The sequence below is a fragment of the Drechmeria coniospora genome, chromosome 02 (genome assembly GCF_001625195.1).
Source record: "Drechmeria coniospora strain ARSEF 6962 chromosome 02, whole genome shotgun sequence".
NCBI lineage: Eukaryota > Fungi > Ascomycota > Sordariomycetes > Hypocreales > Ophiocordycipitaceae > Drechmeria > Drechmeria coniospora.
In genome coordinates this window covers 4,663,719-4,686,635 of record NC_054390.1, presented here as the reverse complement: position 1 = coordinate 4,686,635, position 22,917 = coordinate 4,663,719, and the positions used below count along the sequence as shown (strand labels likewise).

Genomic DNA, 22,917 nt, shown 5'->3' with positions numbered 1-22,917 from the left:
GGGGGTATGTTCCTACGCATCCTGGCTCATTCACGTCTAAAATTAGAATGTTCTGGGGTTAACCTGATCGTGAATTATTTCTACCATATTTACCTCCGCCAAGACATTTCCGCTGTTCATACAAGCAATTACTGTATTGCTGACGGGCTTTGGATATAATGTTGCACGTCATCATAACCGCTGATCTGGGCCACTTGACAATGAAGAAAGGACCAATCAGTCATTAGGCAGAGCGATGGGGCGTAATCCGCCTTACGAGTATGGAGTTTTGTCTTTCCGCAATGGGACATTCATCTCTTACTAATGTACGGAGTTATCTGCACTGTCTTACACACGCCCATGTAACCTACTTACTCATCTATTTTCTTCGTAGTATTCACGTGTGGGCTCCTGACGTGAATGTAAATTTGATGACGATCTCTTAGTGCCAAAAGTCGTCTGCCAATGCTGGCTCTGATGCCCGGTCTCTCTCATCGTGGGCAACGACAAGCATTTTCGATTACTTGCAGGTGCAGAACGACACCAGTTTAAGGTAGCCGCACCAAATCGATTTCCCCATAGTATCAAATCCATCACTCACAAAGCATTGTGAGTTGGAGGGCTAGATAGTCATACAAACTCGGCATCTGAGCGTCTCTTATTGGGCGTGGCAGCCAGTCATCTCATTCCCTCTTCGGCTTTGTGTGCTATCACTTTACACCTCAAGTGAAAGTCCGCCCTGAAAGTCCCAATATATTCGAGCATACTTTCAAGGAAGCATAGCCAGAGTCATTTCCGAAATCAAACATGCCGAGCTTCACAGAATCACCCGGGGAGCCGTATGTCCCTGCCCCTTACAACAACATCGATCGACACGACGTTCATATCAGCACAGAGCCCAGTGTCAAGCATGAACGACCAACAGCGGACCCCATTGCCATTGTGGGAATGGCGATGCGTCTGCCGGGACGAGTGCATAATGGTGAAGAGTTCTGGAAGATGATGACGGAAAAGAGAAACGGTCTCTGCGAAGTGCCACAGGATCGGTACAACGTCGGCGGCTTTCACGATCCATCGGGAAAGCCAGGCACATTTCAAATGGACAAGGGATATTTCTTGCAAGATGTTGACATTCAGCAATTTGATACCTCTTTCTTCAGTGTGTCCAAGACAGAGCTGGAACGTCTTGACCCCCAACAGCGGCAGTTGCTCGAGGTTACTTACGAATGCATGGAGGATTCCGGAGCAACTTCGTGGCGAGGTAGCAATATCGGCTGCTACGTTGGAGTTTTTGGGGATGACTGGCAAGACCTCAACGCAAAAGAACCATTGCATAGAGGCGGCTACCGCGTCACCGGCTATGACGACTTTGTACTAGGAAATAGGGTATCGTACGAGTACGATCTGCACGGCCCCAGGTAAGATTTAGGCACAAGCATCATTGCGACAGAATTTGCTAATGTCCAAAAGTATGACGGTCAAGACTGGCTGCTCCTCTTCCCTAGTTTGCCTAGACATGGCCTGCGAGGCGATTCGAAAAGGGGACTGTGACGGCGCCCTTGTATGCGGCACCGGCTTGATCTTCTCGCCAACCATGACTCTGGCCCTCAGCGACCAGGGTGTTTTGTCCCCCTCTGGAGTTTGTAAGACATTTGACGCGTCTGCAAACGGCTATGGACGTGGCGAAGCCGTTAATGCCATCTACGTCAAGAGGTTAAGTCAAGCAATGGCAGACGGCGACCCCATACGCGCAATCATAAGGGGGACAAGCGTTAACTGCGATGGACACACGCAGGCAATGCTTACGCCGAGTCCAATAGCTCAGGAGGCTCTGATAAGGCGGGCATATGCTCAAGCCGGCATCGCAGATCTCTCCAAGACTGCCATGGTCGAGTGTCACGGCACTGGCACGAGTGTTGGTGATCCCTTGGAGACGGCAGCTGTTGCGAGATGCTTTGGCGACAAGGGCATAATTATCACATCTGTATGAGCCTTCTTTGTTTAAATGCCTGCCACAGAGCTCAGCTGACAGCGGATCAGGTCAAACCTAATGTTGGGCACTCGGAGGGCGCGGCCGGCCTAACCAGTCTCATCAAGGCTGTTTTGGCTATCGAACATAGACAAATACCGCCGAATATTTTTTTCGAGACTCCAAACCCAGAAAGTAAGTCAAGAATCCGTTTTCACTGTAAGGTTTATCCTCATAAAATCTACAGTCCCATTTGAGAAATGCAAACTTCACGTACCTGTCGAAACGGAAGAATGGCCTCACGGTCGCGCCGAAAGGGTCAGCGTTAACTCCTTCGGCATTGGTGGCGTTAACGCACATGTAAGAAATACACATTTGAATAGAACGAATGTAAACTGAACAGTACAGGTCATCGTGGAGTCCTTGCGAGAATACAACAATCGCGGGAAATGGTCATCTGGAGAATTGACCCAGATGATAGGTAAGAGTCAGGCTGACAGTATCGGAATTGCATACTTGAATGGTCATGATGAAACCTACGAGAGCTTCCATCAAAATGGAATAGCTCTCATTAAAGTAAACGGTCACTCCAACGGAAAAATAGATGAGAAAGTCAACAGCCATATAAACGGATATCATAAATCAAACAGCTGTACAAACGGGCACTCCGACAACGACATAGACAACAGCAATAGTACTGTTAACGGCAAAGGCACCATCAATGGGAACGGCACTGTCAAAGGTAGCGACAATGTGAACGGTAACGGCACTGTCGACAGTGCCTGTCCTGTCAACGGAAATGGTTCTATCAATGGTAACAGCACTGTGAAATGTATCGGCACAATCAACGGTAGCGGCAGCGTGAACGGTAACGGCGCTTTCAACGGTGACGGCACTATGAAAAGTAACGGCGCTGTCAACGGTAATGGTACTATCAGCGGAAATGGTACGGTCAACTGCAACAACACTGTCAACGGCGTCGCCAACGACACAGCCAACGGCGACGGAAATACTCATCATGCAAACAGCATCAGCAACGGCAATTCTAACGGCGTTTTAAATGGTGCTGGTATGGAGAAAGGCATTGGCAACGGCCCTGAGAACATCAATGGTCACGGCCCTGAAGTTAGCTTGGAATATGCGCATATGGACGGCAAAGGTAGTGTGGATGCAATTGTATCAAACGGCAATGGATCTGTCTACGGAAACGGCATTTCGAGGAGCAATGACCGTGGTCTGGACCATAGTCTGGACGAGGAATTTCCTCTACGTCCACAGTTGCTTCTATTCTCAGCAAGCGGTGATTCTTCACTAAAAGCGAGCATCGAAGAACATCAAAATTACCTCACACAAAGCGATGCTTCTCTTAAAGACATAGCTTACACTCTCGCACTCCGCCGAGAGCACAAATCTCACCGAGCTTACGCTATTGCAGCGAACAAGAACTCTTTGGATTTGTCTCCCTCCGAGCATTCGAACAAAGCCGCTCGCGTTGCATGGGTATTCACTGGGCAAGGAGCGCAATGGCCCGAAATGGGAGCTCAGCTGATCGACTCGAACCTTGTTTTCAGAAGTACTATTGACAAGCTAGACAACTTCCTTCGCGGGCTACCCGCCCCTCCATCGTGGACAATCAAAGACGAGCTACGTAAGGCTGCCGGCAAGAGCCGTGTTCAAAAGGCAGAGATGGGCCATCCTCTGTCCATTGCTGTGCAGGTGGCCCTTGTCGATGTGCTTCGATCTTGGAACATCCAACCGGACATTGTGCTCGGCCACTCGTCAGGAGAGACCGCAGCTGCATATGCTTGCGGCGCCATCACGGCAGAGGCGGCAATGGCCATTGGTACGTTCCGCGGTACAAACAGCACACAAACATCTGATAAGCGTGGCTCAATGGCTGCTATTGGTCTCGGACCACATGAAATGGCGCCTTACATGGAATCCGGCGTCGTTGTTGCGTGTGAAAACAGCCAATGCAGTGTTACGGTGTCTGGAGACACTGAGCAGGTGGAAAAGGTGGTGCAGAATGTCAAGGAGAAACAACCCGGTGTCCTTGCCCGTATGTTACGTGTCGAAAGAGCGTTCCATTCTCACCACATGCTGGAGAATGGCCCCCAGTACGAGGAGCACCTGCTGCCTTTTGTGACAAGCGTTTCTCCTGTCGTCCCTTTCTACTCGTCTGTTACTGGGAAACGACTTACCGGGGATGGCAGCCTCGGGCCGGCGTACTGGAGAAAAAACATGGAGAGCCCTGTTTTGTTCAACACCGCCCTTCGGTCAGCCCTTGCTGGGGTGGATGGAAAGGTGGCCATTGTCGAAATCGGACCTCACCCAGCACTCAAGGGGCCCATAGGCCAGATACTGAGAGATCTCGACCGAGGAGATGACGTGCACATGGGAACACTGCAGAGAGACAAGATAGACGAAGAAAGCATGCTGCACCTCGCCGGAAAGTTGTTCCAGCACGGTGTTGATGTCGACTATTCTGCCGTCGGCGTCGCTGGAGGAAGTCATGTTCGAAACATGCCGCGATACTCATGGAAGCGCGACACCGCTCACTGGGCAGAGTCTCGTATGACCCGCGAATGGCGTTTCCGCGAGCATGCTCCGCATGAACTGCTCGGCTCCAGGGTTCTTGAGGTGTCCAACAGCCCGTTTTGGAGAAACAAGCTGGCCTTGGAAGACGCCCCGTGGCTGTCGGGGCACGAAGTTAACGGCCAGGTTATCTTTCCGGGTGCTGGGTACATTTGCATGGTAGGAGAGGCCATTAGACAGCTGGAAGGCGACACAACTTACAGTCTGCGAAACGTCAAGATCACAGCCGGACTCGTTCTTGACCACGGAAAGACGGTCGAGCTGGTGACCAGCATAACCCCTATTTCGTCGGACTCGTCAGACGAATCGCCCTGGTATACCTTTGGCATCAGCTCCCATGACGGCACCAGGTGGATCAACCATTGTGCCGGTGAGGCTCGTGCATCGGTTGATAAATCTGTGGACCTTAGTGCTCAAGCACAGGCGCCTCTTCCCCGAAAGGTGGAGGATGGCGAATGGTACGGCATCCTTAACCGGGTAGGTTTCAATTACACCGGACTGTTCCAGGGATTACGCAATATTTCCTCTGCGACTGACGCAAGTCTCTCAACTGCCGCTGTTCCATTTCTGCAGACCGGGACCAGGGGCAACTACGCCATGCACCCTGCAACTATCGACCAGTGTTTCCAACTCTTCACCGTTTCTGCCTATCGTGGACTTGGTCGAAACTGCAAGAGCATCGCCGTGCCCACCTTCATCGAAGGAATGATAGTGCGCCCTACCACGGACGATCTTGATGTTGTAGCCGACATTGGCACGCTCGAGCGTGGATCGTTCGTTGGTAACCTGACAGCCCAGAGCAATGGCGAGATGATTTTGTCACTCAGGGGCTTCAAAGCGTCGGCATTGACCCGTGAAGATGACGCCGACGAGAATTTACCTCTCATCACCCAGTTTGAGTGGAAGCCGCATGCGGATTTCTTGAATCTAAAGGATCACATGCATCCACGTACCCACATTCCCAGAGAGTGGTCGTTATTTGAGGAGCTTATGATTCTCTGCATCATCGACCATGTAGAAAACATCAGACTGACGGAGGAGACCCAACCTCATCTTCGCAAATTCCTTTCCTGGATGCAGGAACAGCTTGAAAAGTACAAGTCTGGCGCCAACGTCTTCGTCTCCAACGAAACGCGCCTGTGGGAGCTCACTCGAGAGCAACGCTTGTCGAGGATTGAAGAGATCGTGATCGATGGTGAAAAATCGCAATATCCAGCGTTCTGCATCGCCATTCACCGCTTGTTCAAAGCCGTTGACTCCATCTTCGAAGGTAAAACGCATCCGCTTCATGTGCTGATGAAGGACGACATCCTCACTGATTTCTACGCCGTCGGAGACGAGCTCGAGTACGAAGACGCACTGCAGGCTCTCGGACACACAAACCCCCGACTTAGGATCCTCGAAGTCGGTGCCGGAACTGGAGGCACCACGGTGAAAGTCCTCAAGGCACTCAAGTCGCGACAAGGCGAGCGACTATTTGGAAGCTACACCTACACCGACATCTCCACCGGCTTCATGGCGGCTGCCAAGGAACGATTTGCAGACGTCGAGAATATAGAATATGCCGCGCTCGATATTTCTCAAAGCCCCGTGGAGCAGGGATTCCAAGAGGGTGGGTATGATCTGATCGTCGCATCCAACGTCATCCATGCCACCCCATGCCTACAGACCTCTCTGCTTCACCTGAGGACCCTGCTCAGCCCTGGTGGTCGACTGTTCCTGCAGGAGCTCTGCCCCGATGCCAAATACGTCAACTATGTGATGGGCTACCTATCTGGTTGGTGGTTGGGAGATGACGACAACCGTTCTTCGGAGCCCTACATCTCACCCGAGAGATGGACCAAAGAACTGGTGGCAGCCGGTTTCCAGGAGCCTGCCATCGCCATCGATGGCATTGCCCCGTACCAGCAAAGCGCTGGAATCATGGCAGTTCCTGCAATAACAGTCAACAAGCCACCCAGGGTCACTCTCGTGACGTACACTCTCAGCGGAGCCTACGTGAGAGAAGCAAAGGACACCCTCGAGGCTAGAGGAATGGCAGTTGATGTGTGCCTCTTTGGCTCGCCCTTGCCAGCTCAGGATGCAATCTCGCTTCTGGACCTCCAGGAGGCCATGGTGCATGGTCTGACAAAGGACTCTTTCGAGAGTCTTGTTGCTCACTTGAACTCTATCAATGCGAAGCTGGTCTGGGCGACTCGTCCTTCGCAGGTCAATTGCGAGGATCCAAGAACTGCCATGACCCTAGGTCTAGCCCGCACTGCTCGAAGTGAGCTTTCGGTCAAGCTGTTCACGGTTGAAATTGACACCAAAATCACCCCTTCATCTGCAACCGAGGCACTTGTCGACGTGCTCATGCGCGTTCAGTCGCCGGAGCTGGATGCCGATTCTATGGACCCTGACTGGGAATTCGCCGTCGTTGGCAACCGGATTCTCGTTCCACGGATGCACTGGCAGACAATGTCGAATGCCTTCTCCAGCACAGAAAGGGCCAGCGATGATCCGTCTTTGAAATACCTCACCGTCAAGACGCCCGGATTGCTTCACACCATGGGGTGGAGCGAAGTGACGCGCACACCACTGGGCCATGGTCAAGTCCTCGTGCAGACGAAGGCTATCGGTCTGAACTTTAGAGTAGGCATTTTCCGTACCGCAAAAGATTTTGTCCACTAACACCGAGCAGGATGTTCTCATTGCACTTGGCGTCCTTGACAACAGCCCACGAGAGATTGGCTTGGAAGGCTGTGGAATCATCACGGAGGTCGGCCCTGGAGTGCAGAAATTCGCCATCGGCGATCGCGTCATGTACATGTCGAGTGGTTGTTTCACAACGCACATCGCCTTGTCCCAGACCCTCTGCGTCAAGATTGACGACTCGCTGAGTTTCGAGCAGGGCGCTGCTCTACCGTGTGTGTATGCCACAGCAACGATGGCCCTCACGGACAAAGCCAATTTGAAGCATGGACAGGTATGCATGCGAGTCGAATCATAGGCATTCGAAGATTCCTCTTCGGAACGCTGACGTATTTTTCATGGCAGTCGATTCTCATCCACTCTGCCTGTGGCGGTGTCGGTCTGGCCGCCATTCAGATTGCACAAATGCTCGGTGCCGAGGTGAGTTTCACCCGATGAATGTCCTTGCATGTGTGATCGACTCTGACAACGTTTTAAGGTCTATTGCACTGTTGGAAATGATGAAAAGATTCAGTATCTCATTGAGCAACACAAGATACCGCGATCGCACATCTTCAACTCGCGCGATTCATCCTTCCTGGGCGATGTGATGCGCGCGACCAACGACAGGGGCGTCGATGTCGTCCTTAACTCTCTTGCGGGGGAGCTTCTCCAAGCGTCTTGGAAATGCGTGGCCGAGTTTGGCACCATGATTGAGATTGGTAAACGAGACTTCCGACGACGCGCTAAGCTGTCTATGGAAGCTTTCGAGGCCAACCGTACTTTTGTCGGCCTCGACCTGTGGCAGGTCTCGCAGGTTCGGCCAGAGAAGGCCGCGGAGTAAGTGACGTCGCGGTGATGCCTCAACGATCTGCTAAAAGTTCATGTGCTAATGACTGTTAAGACTCTTGGAGCGCTGCGTCAGGTGGATCCGTGATGGTGCGCTCAATCCTGGCGTCATTGCCAAGGTCTTCGAGGCTGGCCAGATTCAGGATGCCTTCCGATTCATGCAGGGCGGCCGACATATAGGAAAGATCATCGTGGCGATGCCCGATGATCCTTCATCTGTCGAAGCCGTCGCCGATCGTCCTGCCCCGTCGTTCCGCTCCGACCGCAGCTACCTTCTCGTTGGCGGTCTCGGCGGGTTAGGAAGGGCCATTGCGATGTGGATGGTCGAGCAGGGCGCTCGTCACCTTGTTTTCCTCTCCCGATCTGCCAAGGTCAAGCCAGAGTTGCAGGGATTCATGGACGAGCTCCAGTCTCAAGGCTGCGAAGTCCAGCTGGCTGCCGGTAGTGTCAGTAACGTGGAGGACGTAGAGAAGGCAGTTCAGGCGGCGTCGAGGCCGATCGCAGGAGTCATGAACCTGTCCATGGTCTTGAAGGTCCGTACTCGTTCGCTCCCGGTTCCTCTCTCGTGCCGAGCGTAAATTGGAGGCTAACTCGTGAACAGGATGTCTCCCTGTCTGACATGTCGTTTGACGACTGGACCACGGCGGTAGCACCAAAAGTTCAGGGCACATGGAATCTCCACAATGCCATCACTTCCGAACTGGACTTTTTCATCCTATGCTCATCCTACAGCGGCATCGTCGGTCAATGGGGTCAGGCCAATTATAGCGCCGCCAACACTTTCCTCGATGCCTTTGTGCAGTTCCGCCACCGCAACGGATTGGCGGCATCGGTCATCGATATCGGCGTCATGGGCGAGGTCGGGTTCGTCTCCAAGAACAAGGATATTCTTGACCGGTTCCAAAAATCGGGAATGCGGATTCTCAAGGAGCAGGATCTGCTTGACGCAACCAACCTGGCGATTCAACGATCCAGGCCGATCAATCCGCGAGCGTCGGACGGAGCGTACACAAGTCCTGGCCAGATTCTGCTGGGACTTGTCACCACCGTGCCCATCGCTTCCCCGAACAACCGTGTGGTTTGGAAAAAAGATGTTCGAATGAGCATATACCACAACATCAACGGCGCTGCAGACGCCTCGGCCAAGACCACCAAGGAGCAAGACAGCGTCGGAGCTCTGTTGGCCGCGGCCGCGTCGGATCCCGCTATTCTGGAGGAGCAAAGCACCACGACCATCATTGCGACGGCAATTGCATCTGCGCTGGCCAACTTCCTCATCAAGGAGGAGGGGAGTATTAAGATTGAACACTCTCCGGAGAATGCCGGTCTCGACTCCCTGGTAGCTATGGAGCTGCGGAACTGGATTCGGCAAAAGTTCAGCGTCGAGACGACGGTGATGACGATTGTGCAGAGCCCCTCGCTGCTGAATCTGGGGGATCTCATCCGCGTCGCCCTGGTGCAGCGGGCTTGAAGCAGGCCACCATGTGGATGGAATGTCGAATCTTCCGATTACATGGTATTCGTTCAAGAGACTTCTTCGAGTCGTATCCATGAGTTGAGCGTTACATGAGGCACACTCCAATATGTTTCTCACGCCGTTTTTTTTGGGGGGGGGGTGAGGGGGGGAATGAACGCATCATGATTTCGTCCACAATTTTTATGGTGCTCTGAGGAAACGCAAAATGATGCCATTTAAACCTCAGGCATTAATTCTTGAATGGGGAGGACGAAAGGTAACATTACCCACTGTATCTACGGAATAGCACGCCCAGTAGGCCGCTGGCCTAGGTACAACGTGGTAGTTATTGGTATTTGTCGCTAGATCAATAGCGACATCAATTTCCACAGCGCACCTTCTGCTACAGCGAACGGTTTCGCAGCGATACAACACACCTGTAATTCTTGCCTATACCGCTGTAGCGAGAGTCCCCCAGCTGCCACGGTCGCCTTCAGTGTTGCAGCTGTCATTGAGCCCCGCCGACCAACTGCGGCCGCCCCGGAGCCACTCGGTCCGTAGCAAATGCAACCCGTGCATAGCTTGACGGCTCGGAACGGCTGGTATGCAGAGCTTGCAGTAAACTCTAGTTGCAACCAATGTAGCGTGGATTTTCAGCATACTGTCCTACTCATTCATCGGCTGAAATTCGACTAGTAAAGGGTCTGATAGCATGGTCTGTAAGTGCGGCCACGACCTCTGTCACTGCCGGCGTTGCTTCGGCACTGAGTCCGTTCCAGAAGCGATATGCTTAGACCTCGGTACGCTCGGAGCCGTCTCAGTGAGGCATTACGCCATGTCCATCGGAGTATTTGAAATGCCGCATTGGGTTTGAGATCGGAGTGGCCGTCAGTAGAGTGCTGAAGCAGCGATCCGGGCAGGACGAATCATGATGAAATTTACTGCTCGTTTTAGTTATTGGATTAAAGGGTCCAAGTCGGGAAGTGATTCTGTGACAACCCTGCCAGTTTTGCGCCTTCTTAGTTCTAGAATGAATTATGTATTCAGGGCTCGAACTAGATCCGCTGGCTCACCATCTATTTGGTGTAAAAGTACCGAAGATGTGGGCGAAGATCTTCCATGAAATGAATATGATCTGGTTGAAGCTTAACATGGGGAGCTTGTTCTACAAATTGGAAGTATTCATTGGTCGTAGTGTAAGCATCATACTTTCTTTTCGGGCGCGTATTCAATGCGGGGTGGGGAGGATTCGGATTGTTGGGATTATTGTGGTGATCTTCGATACGGCGTGGGTTTCGGACGCCAATGGAGCAAGGATTGCATTGTGTTGATGTCCTTCGACTTCCACGTTCGTTTCTGATTCAATTGGGGCTTTATCAGGGACCTTTCCAGACTTTGCACTGTTAAGAGGACGGTTTTCTTCGACATTGGTTTCCGTTTCCATTTGAGGCAGTTTCTCCTTCGACAATATGACCAAATCCCTCTCCGTATTGACGATTTTCGCAGCCTCCTCGACAGAAATGCCAAAAATGCTGCTAAGTTTGGCTACGAATAAACGATATTCTGATACATCGGTGATGTCAGTAGGGGAGCCAGCTAATGGCCATATTCGTATTGCCTTGAATGTCCGAACCATAGAAACAATCGTCGCCACGCTCGTACGTTGCCTTTGGGCCCGAAAATCAGCACGCCTTTGGGTGCCGCTGAGCCTGCTTGTTGCACTGCTAATACTTTCGCAACTGCCATTTCATTTTCTTCATGCAGAGGTTCAACTCTGAAGCCTTGCTTTTCAAATTCGGCAGCAAAGTAGTGGTTCTTTTTATCTCGATCTGTCAGGTAGAAATCGGTGACACCTTGACTGTGAAGTCTGTGCATGAAGTCTGGAGACAGTACCGGAACTTGACCTTCAATCTGTTCATCGATCTTGACTATATAGAATTTCTCGCTCTCTCAAAGGTCTAGTACTTGATGGACATGCGTTGCTTAAAGCTGAATTTGGGGATGACCTTCAAGATGCCTCAAGTATTCGGTACTGGATACGTATGGAGCACGGGGGGTTGGTTCCAATGCAGGCGGAGATTTATTGGGGACGTTGATGGAATTCAGATCATTGACAGGTTGTTTTCCTGTAGCATCGGAGTCTGTTGATGTTGCGTTATCAGGGACCTTTTGGATTGGATTGGTAATAGCTTGGTGCCCTTTGACGACAAGTTTGGGTAGGGCTGGTCTCACGTTGGATGAAGAGGCCCTACCCTCGTAAACTATTTCCTTTGCATTATCGTGAGAAATGCTATAAAGCTTGTGAAGGGAGTCTATGTGAAGATGATATGTTAATTCAGCGTTATTGACAGCAGGAGAACCCACTGATGGCTTCGGTGTCGTTGCCTTGCGGTTCCGAAGTATCTCAAGTACTCTCAACCCACCCTGGTTCACGTCATTCACCCGCAATCACACCAAGTAGTTTTTACGCGATGCGTCGCAAAGTAATTGCATAGTAAATCAGTAACGAAATGGGGGAAACTGAACAAGTCTAGGCGCGACCGCTTCAACGGGATGGCTGTCATCCCCGACCTAGCTTGGAGTTTTCGGACATGCGATAGACGAAAGGTATGAGTGCCCTGACAGAATCTCGTACGATTTTCAGCGATCCATTTGGTCACGTTCCGGGGTAATACTCCAAGGAAGCAGCGAGAGATCTGCTGTACGGGCGAAACCAGGTGGCGATGCTTATTGGGTCGACCAGCGACGACACTGGAAACCCCTAGCACATTCGATTCCGCAGCAAAAGTGTAAGTTCACACGATAGGTGGAACTGTTGAATAATATTTTGGGAAAGAGGATCCCTACATCTACTTGTTATGGTAAACCCTTACCGAGCGGAAGTCCTGCGACGCAGTCAACCTATTTTAGCAGGAATCCAACCCTCAGTGGGCTGTAGTGCTGAATGTATTGACTACCTTGGTAGGGAAGCAAGTGCTTGGCATGAATATACTTACATTCGCCATTCTGCAATCCCTCTGTGGCGCCTCGGTTAAAGTCGCAGTCGTGTCAATGGTATCCTACTCAAGCACATGCTGCCGGTAGGTAAGAACAACACAACTCCGTGGGATTCTCTCATCTTCGAGACAACGACATGATAATCCTTTGGGACAGCGGTCAATTGTTTTGGTGACAATATGATTCCATCACTCAAAAGGCAGAGCGAAAAGGGCAAGTCACCAAGACTACCCCTCGTATTCAGATGGGTAGTATCGCCTCGTGAAGGCTTGGTAATTACGAATCATTCCTAAAAAAAAATAAGCCTGGCCATCTTGACATACCGGTCCATGGTGGGCATCTTGGTGACGCCAGCCGGATACTTATACGAGTACGGAGAGTACGGAGCAAGTACGGATAATTACTCCGTACGTGTTCATGACATGGGGCCTCCATCGTCACTTCAAGTCATAGCCCCCTGCCACCCTGCCACCCTGCCACCCCCTGTCAACCACCCCCCCCCCCTGTTGGCTATCGTGTTATTAGTGCCAAGCGGACGTGAATTGTACATGCACTCGCTTTTACACCTACTTATGCGTAGCGTACTCTACTCCGTACATGTGCTTACTTTACATGTATACTGCGTACTTGTACTCCGTACGGAGAGTACTGTAGATACAATAAGACCCCCCAAACAACGCGGGACAGGCCGTATTTTGGGCGGGAAGTCAAAATGCCCCCCCGCCATTCCTTCGCGGTTGATTCCCGTCATGATGACGCAGACAGTAATATTCGGGCAACTACGGACAATTGGCTGCGGCGGGTTCGTCTCGCTTCATCACCACCAGCCAGCAATTATCTATCTGACTCCATCATTGAGCACAGATGTGTACCAATGCATGTGCCGACGATTTCCCATGGGCCCCTGCGGTTGTGGCTGGCTTGTGAAGCAACACGTCAATTCGATAGTACTTAGTACTCCGTACAGATAGAAGTCATGCACCGATACACAACGCATGTCTGGTAGCCATCGCCATTGGTATACATGTACTGTGTACGGAGTACTCCGTACTTTGAATAGATCCTGATGAAGGACAGGTCAGTCATGGAACCGAGCAGGCGAATGGTAATCGACGGGCTTCGGATTCAGTCACGAATGTCTCAACAGGGAAGCCGCACGTCAGACGATGATGTACATGTACGCCACAGACAGATACCCATCTGTAGGTAAGTACTCCGTACGTGCAGTAATTTGCAGCCATACATACGCAGTCCCTCGTACGAGAAGGCACGTCTAATACTACATCCGAGTTCGTCTGCATGCGCCTCCTGACGCCTCTGTGATACCTACACCGCTGTCCGGGTGGCGGAGTGCTCAGACTAGTGCTTAGTTAACCAACCCCCCTCCCCTTCCCCCGGCCCCCTGCCCGGAAGTAGCACTGGAGCCGTGGCATTGCTTTCCTCCCTTTCCCTAGGCCGACCGGGAACGAATCGACAAGCTTATCCGTTACCCTTCAACGCTGCTGTCAGCTTGATGATTCGGATCGAAACGTCAGGCCTGACATCGCCAACAATGTGATAACCGATAACCAGGTTTGCAATCCGTCAAGGATATATAGCAGCACCTGCCTGTAGCGCAGAGTCCAGGTGCTCCGAAGATATCGAGGGCTTCGGGCGATGACGATGTGGAACACGTACCTAAACTGATCGGTGACGCACAAAATAGAACAAGCCGAGTGGTTCTAGTATATGTACTCCTATTTATATGTAGATGTGCATGTAGATGTGCATGTAGATGTGTGCATCGAACAAGCAAGCTAAAATCTCACCGTGGATCTCTTTCATCGCTCACAGCATGACATAAACATGAGCCATAGCCGATTTCGGGCCGAAAGGCCGACGTGGAGTCTGTCTGCGAGTTCGGGGTATCAGGTATGACCAAGGCTGATCGCTCGTGCCTACACCACGGGCAGCCTTTTTTGGCCTCCTTTGGCTGATTATGAACAGTACAAGACTAACTGACCCCGCCAGGCGTGTGGGACTGGGACGGTACAGCTCCATCTGCAGGGCTGACAGGTGCCATTCCATTCAGGTACAGACCTTGGAAAGATCTGATTCTTGTTGATCTTTCTTGTCCATTTTCGTCGTCAAGTTCACGGCCACAAGGGATGCACGGTTGTTGCGAAACGATGCATCCGATCTAGAAACGCCGTCGTCGTCGTCGATTAACACGGGTTACAGTACAGATTACAGATACCTTGCCATTCGCTCGGAAAGAGACAAGGTCAGTTCGATCCATGTTAAGAAATATTGTCGAGTCGTCTACCTGTAAACCCGCGAGTACAAGTTAACAAGTACGCGGCTCGGACGGCAATTCGCTCATCGCAGGCAGTGGCATCTATCGCTCGCTGCCGTCCCAAAAGTTCATCATCTCTTGCATCGCATAGCCTGGCTTGCAGATCCCTCAGCACTTCCGCTCCCTGTCGTCTCCCCTCATCATTGACTTGTGTCAAGAAATTGATAATATACTCGGATTGCATACAGGACCTCTATGTGCAAGCTCCAGAGTCGGTCGAGAAGTGGCTTGTCTTTCGGCTCGGATCCCGACCTGCAGCGTATTTTTTCCGACTATTTCAGGGAACTGAAAGAAAAGTGGCTTTTTGGACCCATTGCCTTTCTAATCTGTGATGTAACTAACCTATTACCTGTTGGTGAACAGTTCACTCTCGCCTCTCGGCCAACTCAATCCGGCGAGTCGGAAATAGGTTGAACGTGATGACTGAACGAGACAGAGCTGCGCTCTGACAGCGTAATCATCTTGTAAGAACTTGGAGCATGAGTGATAAAATGGACATTTCGTAATGAGGATACTCCAGTAGTTAGCACCACACACAGCCCGCACACATGTAAGTACTTGCGGGCACGGCAGGATGGCGATCGGTCGCCAAGTCGGTCGCATCTGACCTCCACAATTGACCTTGGGTACCGTTCGTTCCAGGCTCCTCACGATGTAACTGAAATCACCGTCTCGATGGTCATTGGTGAAAATATGGGCTGAGCAGTAAGTACAAGTATTGGTAAACTGTTTCTAGGTGCAACTATATGCGCGAGAACACACGTGTACGGGTGGAACTCGCCCCGGGAAGCGCTGACAACCTGGCCGGGTTGCATTGGTGGCATCCTTCAGGAGTGGCCTGGGGTGAACGCAGTAAAGACGAGGGAGAGTTTATTGCCGCCTGGCCCTGGTGCGATATGTCTGATATAACTCGCCGAGCTCATTAGATCTGACGGCGTTTTCACTGCATACGTACAATACACCTAAGTAAGTAGCACATGTACATCATATCGGTTCGACCGAATACAGTACACCTACACGTACTTGATAAGTAAGCGTTTCCCAGATGCCGGCCGCTCAGCATGCCGAAGGTACATTGTGGAACGCCCAACATTTGATACTACAGGTCTGCCTTCAGTATCGTCATCAACAATCGCACTTGTCGATTCTCTTTACATTTCTATCCTCAAATTCAACATGATGAACGAGGATGGGACAATGACTCCCGATCGGAGTCAGAAGAAGCGAATTCAGAATCGTGTCGCGCAACGGACATATCGTACGACGCCCTCCAGATCCCATGACTCGTTCCCGTGTAGGCCACCGTGGCTTACTCGCATTCAGGCAACAGGATAAAGCAGAGGGTGGAGGAGCTTGAAAGGGAAGTCAACGAATACAGGCGACGAGAGCAACAGCATACGGAAGGGAACAGAGCCGGCACGCCATCCGCCAACGGCCTCGCCCTCTCGAACAGAACCGGCGCGGCGGAAGACAAAACGAGTCCTACGAGCGACAAGATCAAGCCCCCGAATGCCGTCAGGAGCTCGAGGTTGAGCAGTAGCAAGGCCAATGGCAACAGTAGCGGCGACGATCGGACAACTGACAAAGCCAGCAGCAATAGCAGCTACGTGATGGACTTGGACTTGACGGACGGGGACTGTGCCGTCGACGGAACAAGCCATGATCAGACGGGTCTTTTGCAGCACGATACTGCGATGCAGCCGCAGATGTTGACGCAGCCGGCTAATACTCGCTCAAATATTCCGTCACAAATCGCTTTTGCCCCCTTTCCCAGTTTTTCCTCTCCCCCGCTCTCACAGCCATACGGGCTCACGCCAGATTGGCCGTGGTCACATGCACACGGCAGCGTGTACCGCGACTCCATCAACCACCAGGCACTCTCAGGTAGGAACCTTCAATCTGTTTGTGCGCATGGTTCAGAATTCAGGCCAACTGAAGTGTATCATTAGCTTTTCCATCACTCAGCACAGACAGCAGGCAAGGAAGAGGCGAGCAGGACGTTACTTCTGATGCCTCGTACCAAGTGTCACCCGAGCCCGCATACATGATTCAGCCCAAGTTGCAGGAGCGGAGCCAAATTCTCACCCCACCAGACGGCACAGTCGATCCTCCTTCAGCCGCTGCCGACAGATCTTCGGACGCAGGCTCCAGCGTAGTGTCCAGTCCGAGCAGCACTGGTAGCATGGCTGATGCGAGAGCGCACGGCGAAAATCACCTGGCATCCATGCCAGAGTCAAGTTCTCAGATGCGGAATCGACCCCTGGAAGAGCGATTCGAGTATCTCCGGCAGTGCATGGAGAACCTCGGGCTGGGAAGCTTTGATGCGACAATGGGGCAATATTACACGGCAGAGTTCAATCACGAGTCTATCGTCTCGCGGGAGCAGCGGAATAGTCGACACAGCGAGCTTCCTCTTCTCCTATCGAAGCTACGTAAGAACGCAACGGACTGGTCTCAGTGGGAGGCCCATGGCTACCAGTACGAAATTATTAAGTCTGCCGAAAGCATTGTCGGCGCCGAGAGGGGAGACTTTGCTGTCTCGCAAGGCCTGTACCACGATGTTCTTGCAGAAATTGAGAAGCTCCCCCCGGGCGGCGACGGCATCGACAAGGCCTCGAGAGCATTTCACCCCCTGACTAAAAAGTTTCAGGATACGGCAAGTCAGCTTTGCACTCGCCACTCCACGACAGCCAGCTAATCTCTCCTTGGCAGGTACCAAAGCTCTGGGCTTTGACCGAGTCGCTTGTAGGCTCCGACGATACCGTAAATTATAGACAACGCTGCTACACATCACTTGCTATAATGCTCCTTCTATGCTGCTCAAGTCAGGTGCAAAAGTCTCAAATGACAGCGCTCGTCACGAGCTGTTTAGAGATTGCTTATGGTAATCAGAGATGAGCTTTCTGGTATTGGCTGGATCTAGGAAGCGTTTTGTACAAGGGAGTATACACAGTAGGTGGGAATAGCGAATGCTTTCATGACATGCAACGTTAAAATGGATCATTTCGACACTGGAAACTGGGCTATGCACATCGGGCAGAATCTGAAATCTCCATGGAGCAATCTTCCATTCCTAAAAATCCCCTGCACGGTGCTGCCGACCAAATGTATTCAATACATGCATGCGTGCGGCTGTTTCGGCACATTGCCAGTCAAGAGGATTCGGCCTTGTTTCTCCGAGTAAAGACAAGATCCAACTTGGCCGGATGGAGCATGCCTAGGTCCTTGGATTCCCTGATTAACGTGCTTCCATCCTCACCTGGGGCAAAGGCGACGTCGAATTGCAACAGAATCTGGGATGCGACAACAGCCAGCTGGATATATGCAAGGTTCTTTCCGATGCAAGACTCAGAACCCGCCAGGAATGGCATGAATGCATCCTTATGCTTGATCATCTCGGGGTGTGAATACCATCGTTCGGGTACGAAGTCTCGGCATCGCTCGTATACGTTCTCATCTGCCACGAAACCGCCGATCAGCGCAAAATAATGGAAGCGGCATACATCAAGACGACTTACCTAGAGCCATGACATGAGGAGGCAGCTGGATAATGGTATCCTTTGGTATGTACACATCGCCAACGTGGATGCCTTCACTGGGCGTCTTCCGGAAGAATCCAGACGGCCCAGGATAGTGCATCCGTAGAGTCTCATTTATACATCCGTGTAGTAACTGTGCATGCCGGACCTCTTTATACTGAATCTCGGTCGGGTTTGCAACAAGGGGTTCAACCTCCCTCCGAACGCGCTCAACAAGGCCCTGTTCGGTGCAGAAGCGGTAAAACATGTGAGTCAACGTCGTCGACGTCGTATCACTTCCTGCGACAATCAGCATGCGAGAGTCTCCCTGTAGCATGGGCAGGATGGTCTTTTGCGCGTCGGGGCCCTGTCGCTCATAGTAGTCGATGAGCGGATGCATCACATCCGGGTGAGCTGTTTTGCCTTGCTGTTTCATACGATTCTCCAATTGCCCGGCAGAGAACGTTGCGAGCCCCTTGTTTCCCGTACTTGCCTTGGGCATCGTCGCGAAGACCCGATAGAGCCAAGGCGGAAAGGCAAACCCCTGGAGATGTAAGCCGTCACCAAGTACTTTGAGAGCCCAGTGGGTCTCGCCGCTTGCCAGCATGTTAAATGAACCGTTGAAGACGATGTCGCACATCATGTCCATTCCCCAGTAACCAAACCATCTGGTAACGTTCATGGGCTTTCCGTCTGATGAGTCGATTTGCGAAGTGAGCATGTCGTGAAACTTTTGCACTCGCACGGCGTACCCCTGAAGCGCCTTGTCGCTAAATGCAGCGTTGAGAAGTCGGCGCCGTCTGTCGTGGGCGTTTCGATCCCGTGTCGTGTTGGTCGAGATATACGGTGCGTCTTGCCCGTACCAGGCCGACTTGGTGCACTTTGAGTTCGGACCAAGCACGATTTTCATGCCGTCGGGGTCGACAACCGATAGGTCATTTGGCCCGATCCGAACAAATCGGCCGTATTTCTCGTGAAGTTTATTGAGCTCATGGTGTCCGAGAAGATTAGAACTCAGGTACACAAAGTAGAGCTTGGACAACCTGGCGGCGAATGGCCCTGGAAATCGATTTAAGGGATTGAAGAATAGACGAAAAATGATGACGCTTGACGAGAGCCCAGTGAGATACAGAAACGTGAGCCAGGAGGTTGAAGCGCCAGCCTCCAGAACAGACAGGTCACCACGGTGCCATTTCAAGCTCCAGAAAGTGGCGAAGGCGGCAAGGAGAACGGCAACGTATCGCCAGGGATGGGCATGCCGCTCTCCATGTTTGAAGTAAAACAGATGGGTAGCGACCCCATGAGCGACAGCAAGCGCAGGCACAAAGTTGGTCATTATTTCAGCCTGTCGAAACCTTCCAGTCTCCGACTGTTCCTGATTTTTTGCGGTTGATATTCTTGTCAAGCCGAAGGCACGCTCAGAATGACGGTGACTGGCTTCGATTGACCCAGCGCCATTGTACCAGACCCGCCGCTGCGTGGTGCAGTGCTGCGATCAGATGTCGTAGGGTATGCGTAAAACGTTCACGATTTAGGGCGTGGATACAATCGAGACCGGGTCATGGCGGGTAGTGTTGTGGGTATTGAGTAAGACGGGGGGGAGGGGGGGGTCTGACGCCGTGTTATTTTAGGCGAAGTCACCATGATCGTGTTGTATTCGTGCCGCCAGGGGGGGTGTGACTGGGCGCTCACCGAGTATGATTTGATAACGTCGGACACTGTCTTGGGCCTCGTTTGCCGCAAACCCCATGCTACGATGAATAGTAGCACTCAGATTATGCATGGTTCATTCCTGGTGATTGTATATGGAGTATCATGGTCAGATCATCATAGCATACGAAGCTATTCTGCTCGTCACGAAACCGATCTGATCCGGACAGTAATAGCCGATGACCATGGAATGTGCATGAACGATAACGTCATAGTATCCAAAATAGGTCATGCTCTGATAAGTAGGTTGGCTTATTTCGTGCATGCCCTTCGAAAGCCAACGTTTGCTCAACGAGACCTTTGGCTTACGTCAGTCACACGTTCGTGATCATGCCTTGCCAGTACACGTGATAAACGCCATATCTACTCCGTAACTCGCCTTCAGTGGAAGATGTCTCTTTCAGCCAGCCGATGTTTTCATTTGGGTGTTTTCTATTGCAGAATAGTTGACTTGTATGAACGACAACCGCTAGGCTACACTTCTACCTTGTATGCAGTGGCACCTTCTGCGACTCAGTACCTGATTGCGGGCGTGTCCCCGGCATTCCGCATTGCACGATGAGCGCCAATGCCATAATAGCACAAGTCCACTGTCTAAGGAAGTCTCAGCGATAGCTTGAACGCAACACGTAGTGAAGAAAGCCAGTATGGTATGATGTTCTGGATTCCTCAAGTAAAGAATTGTGGAAACGCTCTTCCTCGCAAAAACGACGTCTAAAATCTGGATCATTTTGCTTCCGCTCGTAAAATTGCATGAGTTTGACTGTGTCTGAAGAAATCCAGCTTTACTAACCAGTGGGAATTGATTCACTGGGTCTAGATTTTACACACTCAGAATGTTGTCAACGTTGTGGTTCGATTGCGTGTTGAATGAATCCCTGGCAATGCCATTGAGAAAGGAAAAGCACGAAGCAGGCGCTTCATAACGCTCTGGGGGTTCAACTTCATCAATAGTCATATTGTTTGACGTTCGGCATTGGCTAGTACTCGGTAGAAACAATGGAAATGTACAATATTGTGGACGTTAAAGCGATGGATGAACTAATAGCCACCTAAACCTGTTGAAATTTGCAATGATACGTATCCATTCTCCGATTGCGTCCACATGGAGAGGTCCTGATCGTAGTGTGCATTGTAAGTGGTCGTGCGTGAGGTACTGCCATGCCATTCTCTGACATCCGTTCCCTATGACGAAAATTAAGTACATGGATGCATGATTTGGGAGGGTACTGAATACTTGAACTTCAGGTCATGCATACGACGGCAACTTGCTGCTTGTCACATTAAGCACCCTGCTTGATGTAATTAGCTGCAGGTAGCGAAGGTTCCCCTCCGCTATCAAGTTAATATGCCTGCGGTCACGAGCTAAAAATAAGAACAGTGATGTGAGACTCGGTCAGATTTTGGCTTGGAACGGTGCCAGTGCTGACAGGGTGTGCGCTCAGAGCCCACGTAAGTCTGGGTCTCGGCATCTCGGATGCATGTCGATACCAAAGTTGAACTCGGCCAACATGTGCAATACGGGTCGCCAGTGATTTGCAATCTACATGTAGTTTCGTCTCACTCGGTGGCCACAGAATACTTTCTCATCCTTCCTGCTCACTCTCTGTGCCTGCACACTGCTTCGAATTCCGCAATTGCTTGTTGACGAGCGCAACGTGAGGACAGGCCTCTTGATTTCATTTTGGAACTTTTGCATACGCATACTTTGTCAACTGATAGCTCAATTTACTACGTACAAGTTGGCCACCCAGTCTCGCCTAGATCTCGCACCTTGCATATGACAAGAAGCCGCCTACATCGCCCACCAGCTAAGCAAAAAAATGACATCTTCTGAGATTGACTGGCCGGCGTTTTCTCGCCTGTTGACGGTCCAGGTCCCAACCTCGCTCTGGTCATGGTGGACCGTGGTCGCTTTGCTTGCCTTGGCCAACTACAAATCGCTCCCGGGAACATGGACAGCTCGTACTCTGTACCATTTCAACACATCGTTCTCGCGTGGGGCCCGTCACACAGTTCCATCGCCGACGTCGGAAAACCCAAAGCGAAGAGTGGCGATTGTCCAAAAAGCCAGTCCTTCAGATTCTATTCAAGAGCACCACCCATTGTTCCAAGCAGACATTATCTCAACCCACGTGTCGCTTTTCGAACTCGACTTCAACATGCACAAGTCCAATTCGACGTACTTTACGGACCTCGATGTGGCTCGCATCAAGTTGCTCGGACGCATCATTGCTCCCGCGTGGCCCATGAACAACATGCGGATCGAATACAAGGGGCGGGATGGCATTGCCAGGCGCGAAAGAGTTCGGGGGAGAGCGGCGCTTGTCCTCGGAGCAACATATACCTCATTCAAGCGTGAGATGGCCGCCTTCGCCTCATACGATGTCGAGTCACGCATCCTTGGTTGGGACTCCCGTTGGCTCTTCGTCGGTTCGTGGTTCGTCAGCCGAAAAGGCAAGCCGAGGCAACTATTTGCGTCGAGCTTGTCCAAGTATATCATCAAAAAGGGTCGCATCACCGTCAAGCCCGAGCAGTTCTTGTCTGAGGCGGGATGGATCACTTCGAGGAGGGATGAAATTGGTTCGGCGGATGCGCAAATGGCTTCGGGAAGCTGGACGTGGCAAGAGATCGAGGAACAAAGAGTAAAGGGAATGGCCGTGGTTGACACATGGGGGGCCGCAGATTTGCGGCTGGAGAAGATGTATTCGGATGAAAAGGCCCAATAGACGATCGAATGCAGGATGAATGACATGGTTTCTATTTTCTTGCAGGCGCGCTCAGTTGTGGTCGGATAATTTTGCCATTTTTTTCCAGCTAGAAAAGAAATGATTCAACT

The 22,917-nt window shown here is 51.5% G+C and overlaps 5 protein-coding genes across 5 annotated transcripts; 3 read left to right on the top strand and 2 right to left on the bottom strand.

Annotated features, from left to right (window-relative positions):
• Nucleotides 1–786: 786 nt before the first annotated feature.
• Nucleotides 787–9,533, top strand: DCS_04392 (polyketide synthase; the record flags this gene model as incomplete). The annotated part of the gene is made up of 10 exons (XM_040801702.1): nt 787–1,397; nt 1,450–1,963; nt 2,020–2,143; nt 2,196–2,308; nt 2,357–7,174; nt 7,224–7,508; nt 7,580–7,654; nt 7,713–8,053; nt 8,118–8,595; nt 8,664–9,533. 10 exons carry the CDS (start codon nt 787–789, stop codon nt 9,531–9,533), a joined length of 8,229 nt encoding a protein of 2,742 aa, XP_040656735.1.
• A 1,213-nt stretch (nt 9,534–10,746) lies between these two features.
• Nucleotides 10,747–11,393, bottom strand: DCS_04391 (uncharacterized protein; the record flags this gene model as incomplete). The annotated part of the gene is made up of 2 exons (XM_040801701.1): nt 10,747–11,136; nt 11,181–11,393. 2 exons carry the CDS (start codon nt 11,391–11,393, stop codon nt 10,747–10,749), a joined length of 603 nt encoding a protein of 200 aa, XP_040656734.1.
• Nucleotides 11,394–16,026: 4,633 nt separating this feature from the next.
• DCS_04390 (uncharacterized protein) lies at nt 16,027–17,548 on the top strand (the record flags this gene model as incomplete). Its single annotated transcript, XM_040801700.1, has 3 exons — nt 16,027–16,108; nt 16,174–16,734; nt 16,800–17,548. 3 exons carry the CDS (start codon nt 16,027–16,029, stop codon nt 17,546–17,548), a joined length of 1,392 nt encoding a protein of 463 aa, XP_040656733.1.
• A 454-nt stretch (nt 17,549–18,002) lies between these two features.
• On the bottom strand, nt 18,003–19,704 carry DCS_04389 (uncharacterized protein; the record flags this gene model as incomplete). The annotated part of the gene is made up of 2 exons (XM_040801699.1): nt 18,003–18,307; nt 18,369–19,704. The coding sequence occupies 2 exons, from the start codon at nt 19,702–19,704 to the stop codon at nt 18,003–18,005; spliced, it is 1,641 nt and encodes a 546-aa protein (XP_040656732.1).
• A 2,197-nt stretch (nt 19,705–21,901) lies between these two features.
• On the top strand, nt 21,902–22,807 carry DCS_04388 (uncharacterized protein; the record flags this gene model as incomplete). Its single annotated transcript, XM_040801698.1, has 1 exon — nt 21,902–22,807. The coding sequence occupies one exon, from the start codon at nt 21,902–21,904 to the stop codon at nt 22,805–22,807; it is 906 nt and encodes a 301-aa protein (XP_040656731.1).
• Between the last annotated feature and the right edge of the window lie 110 nt (nt 22,808–22,917).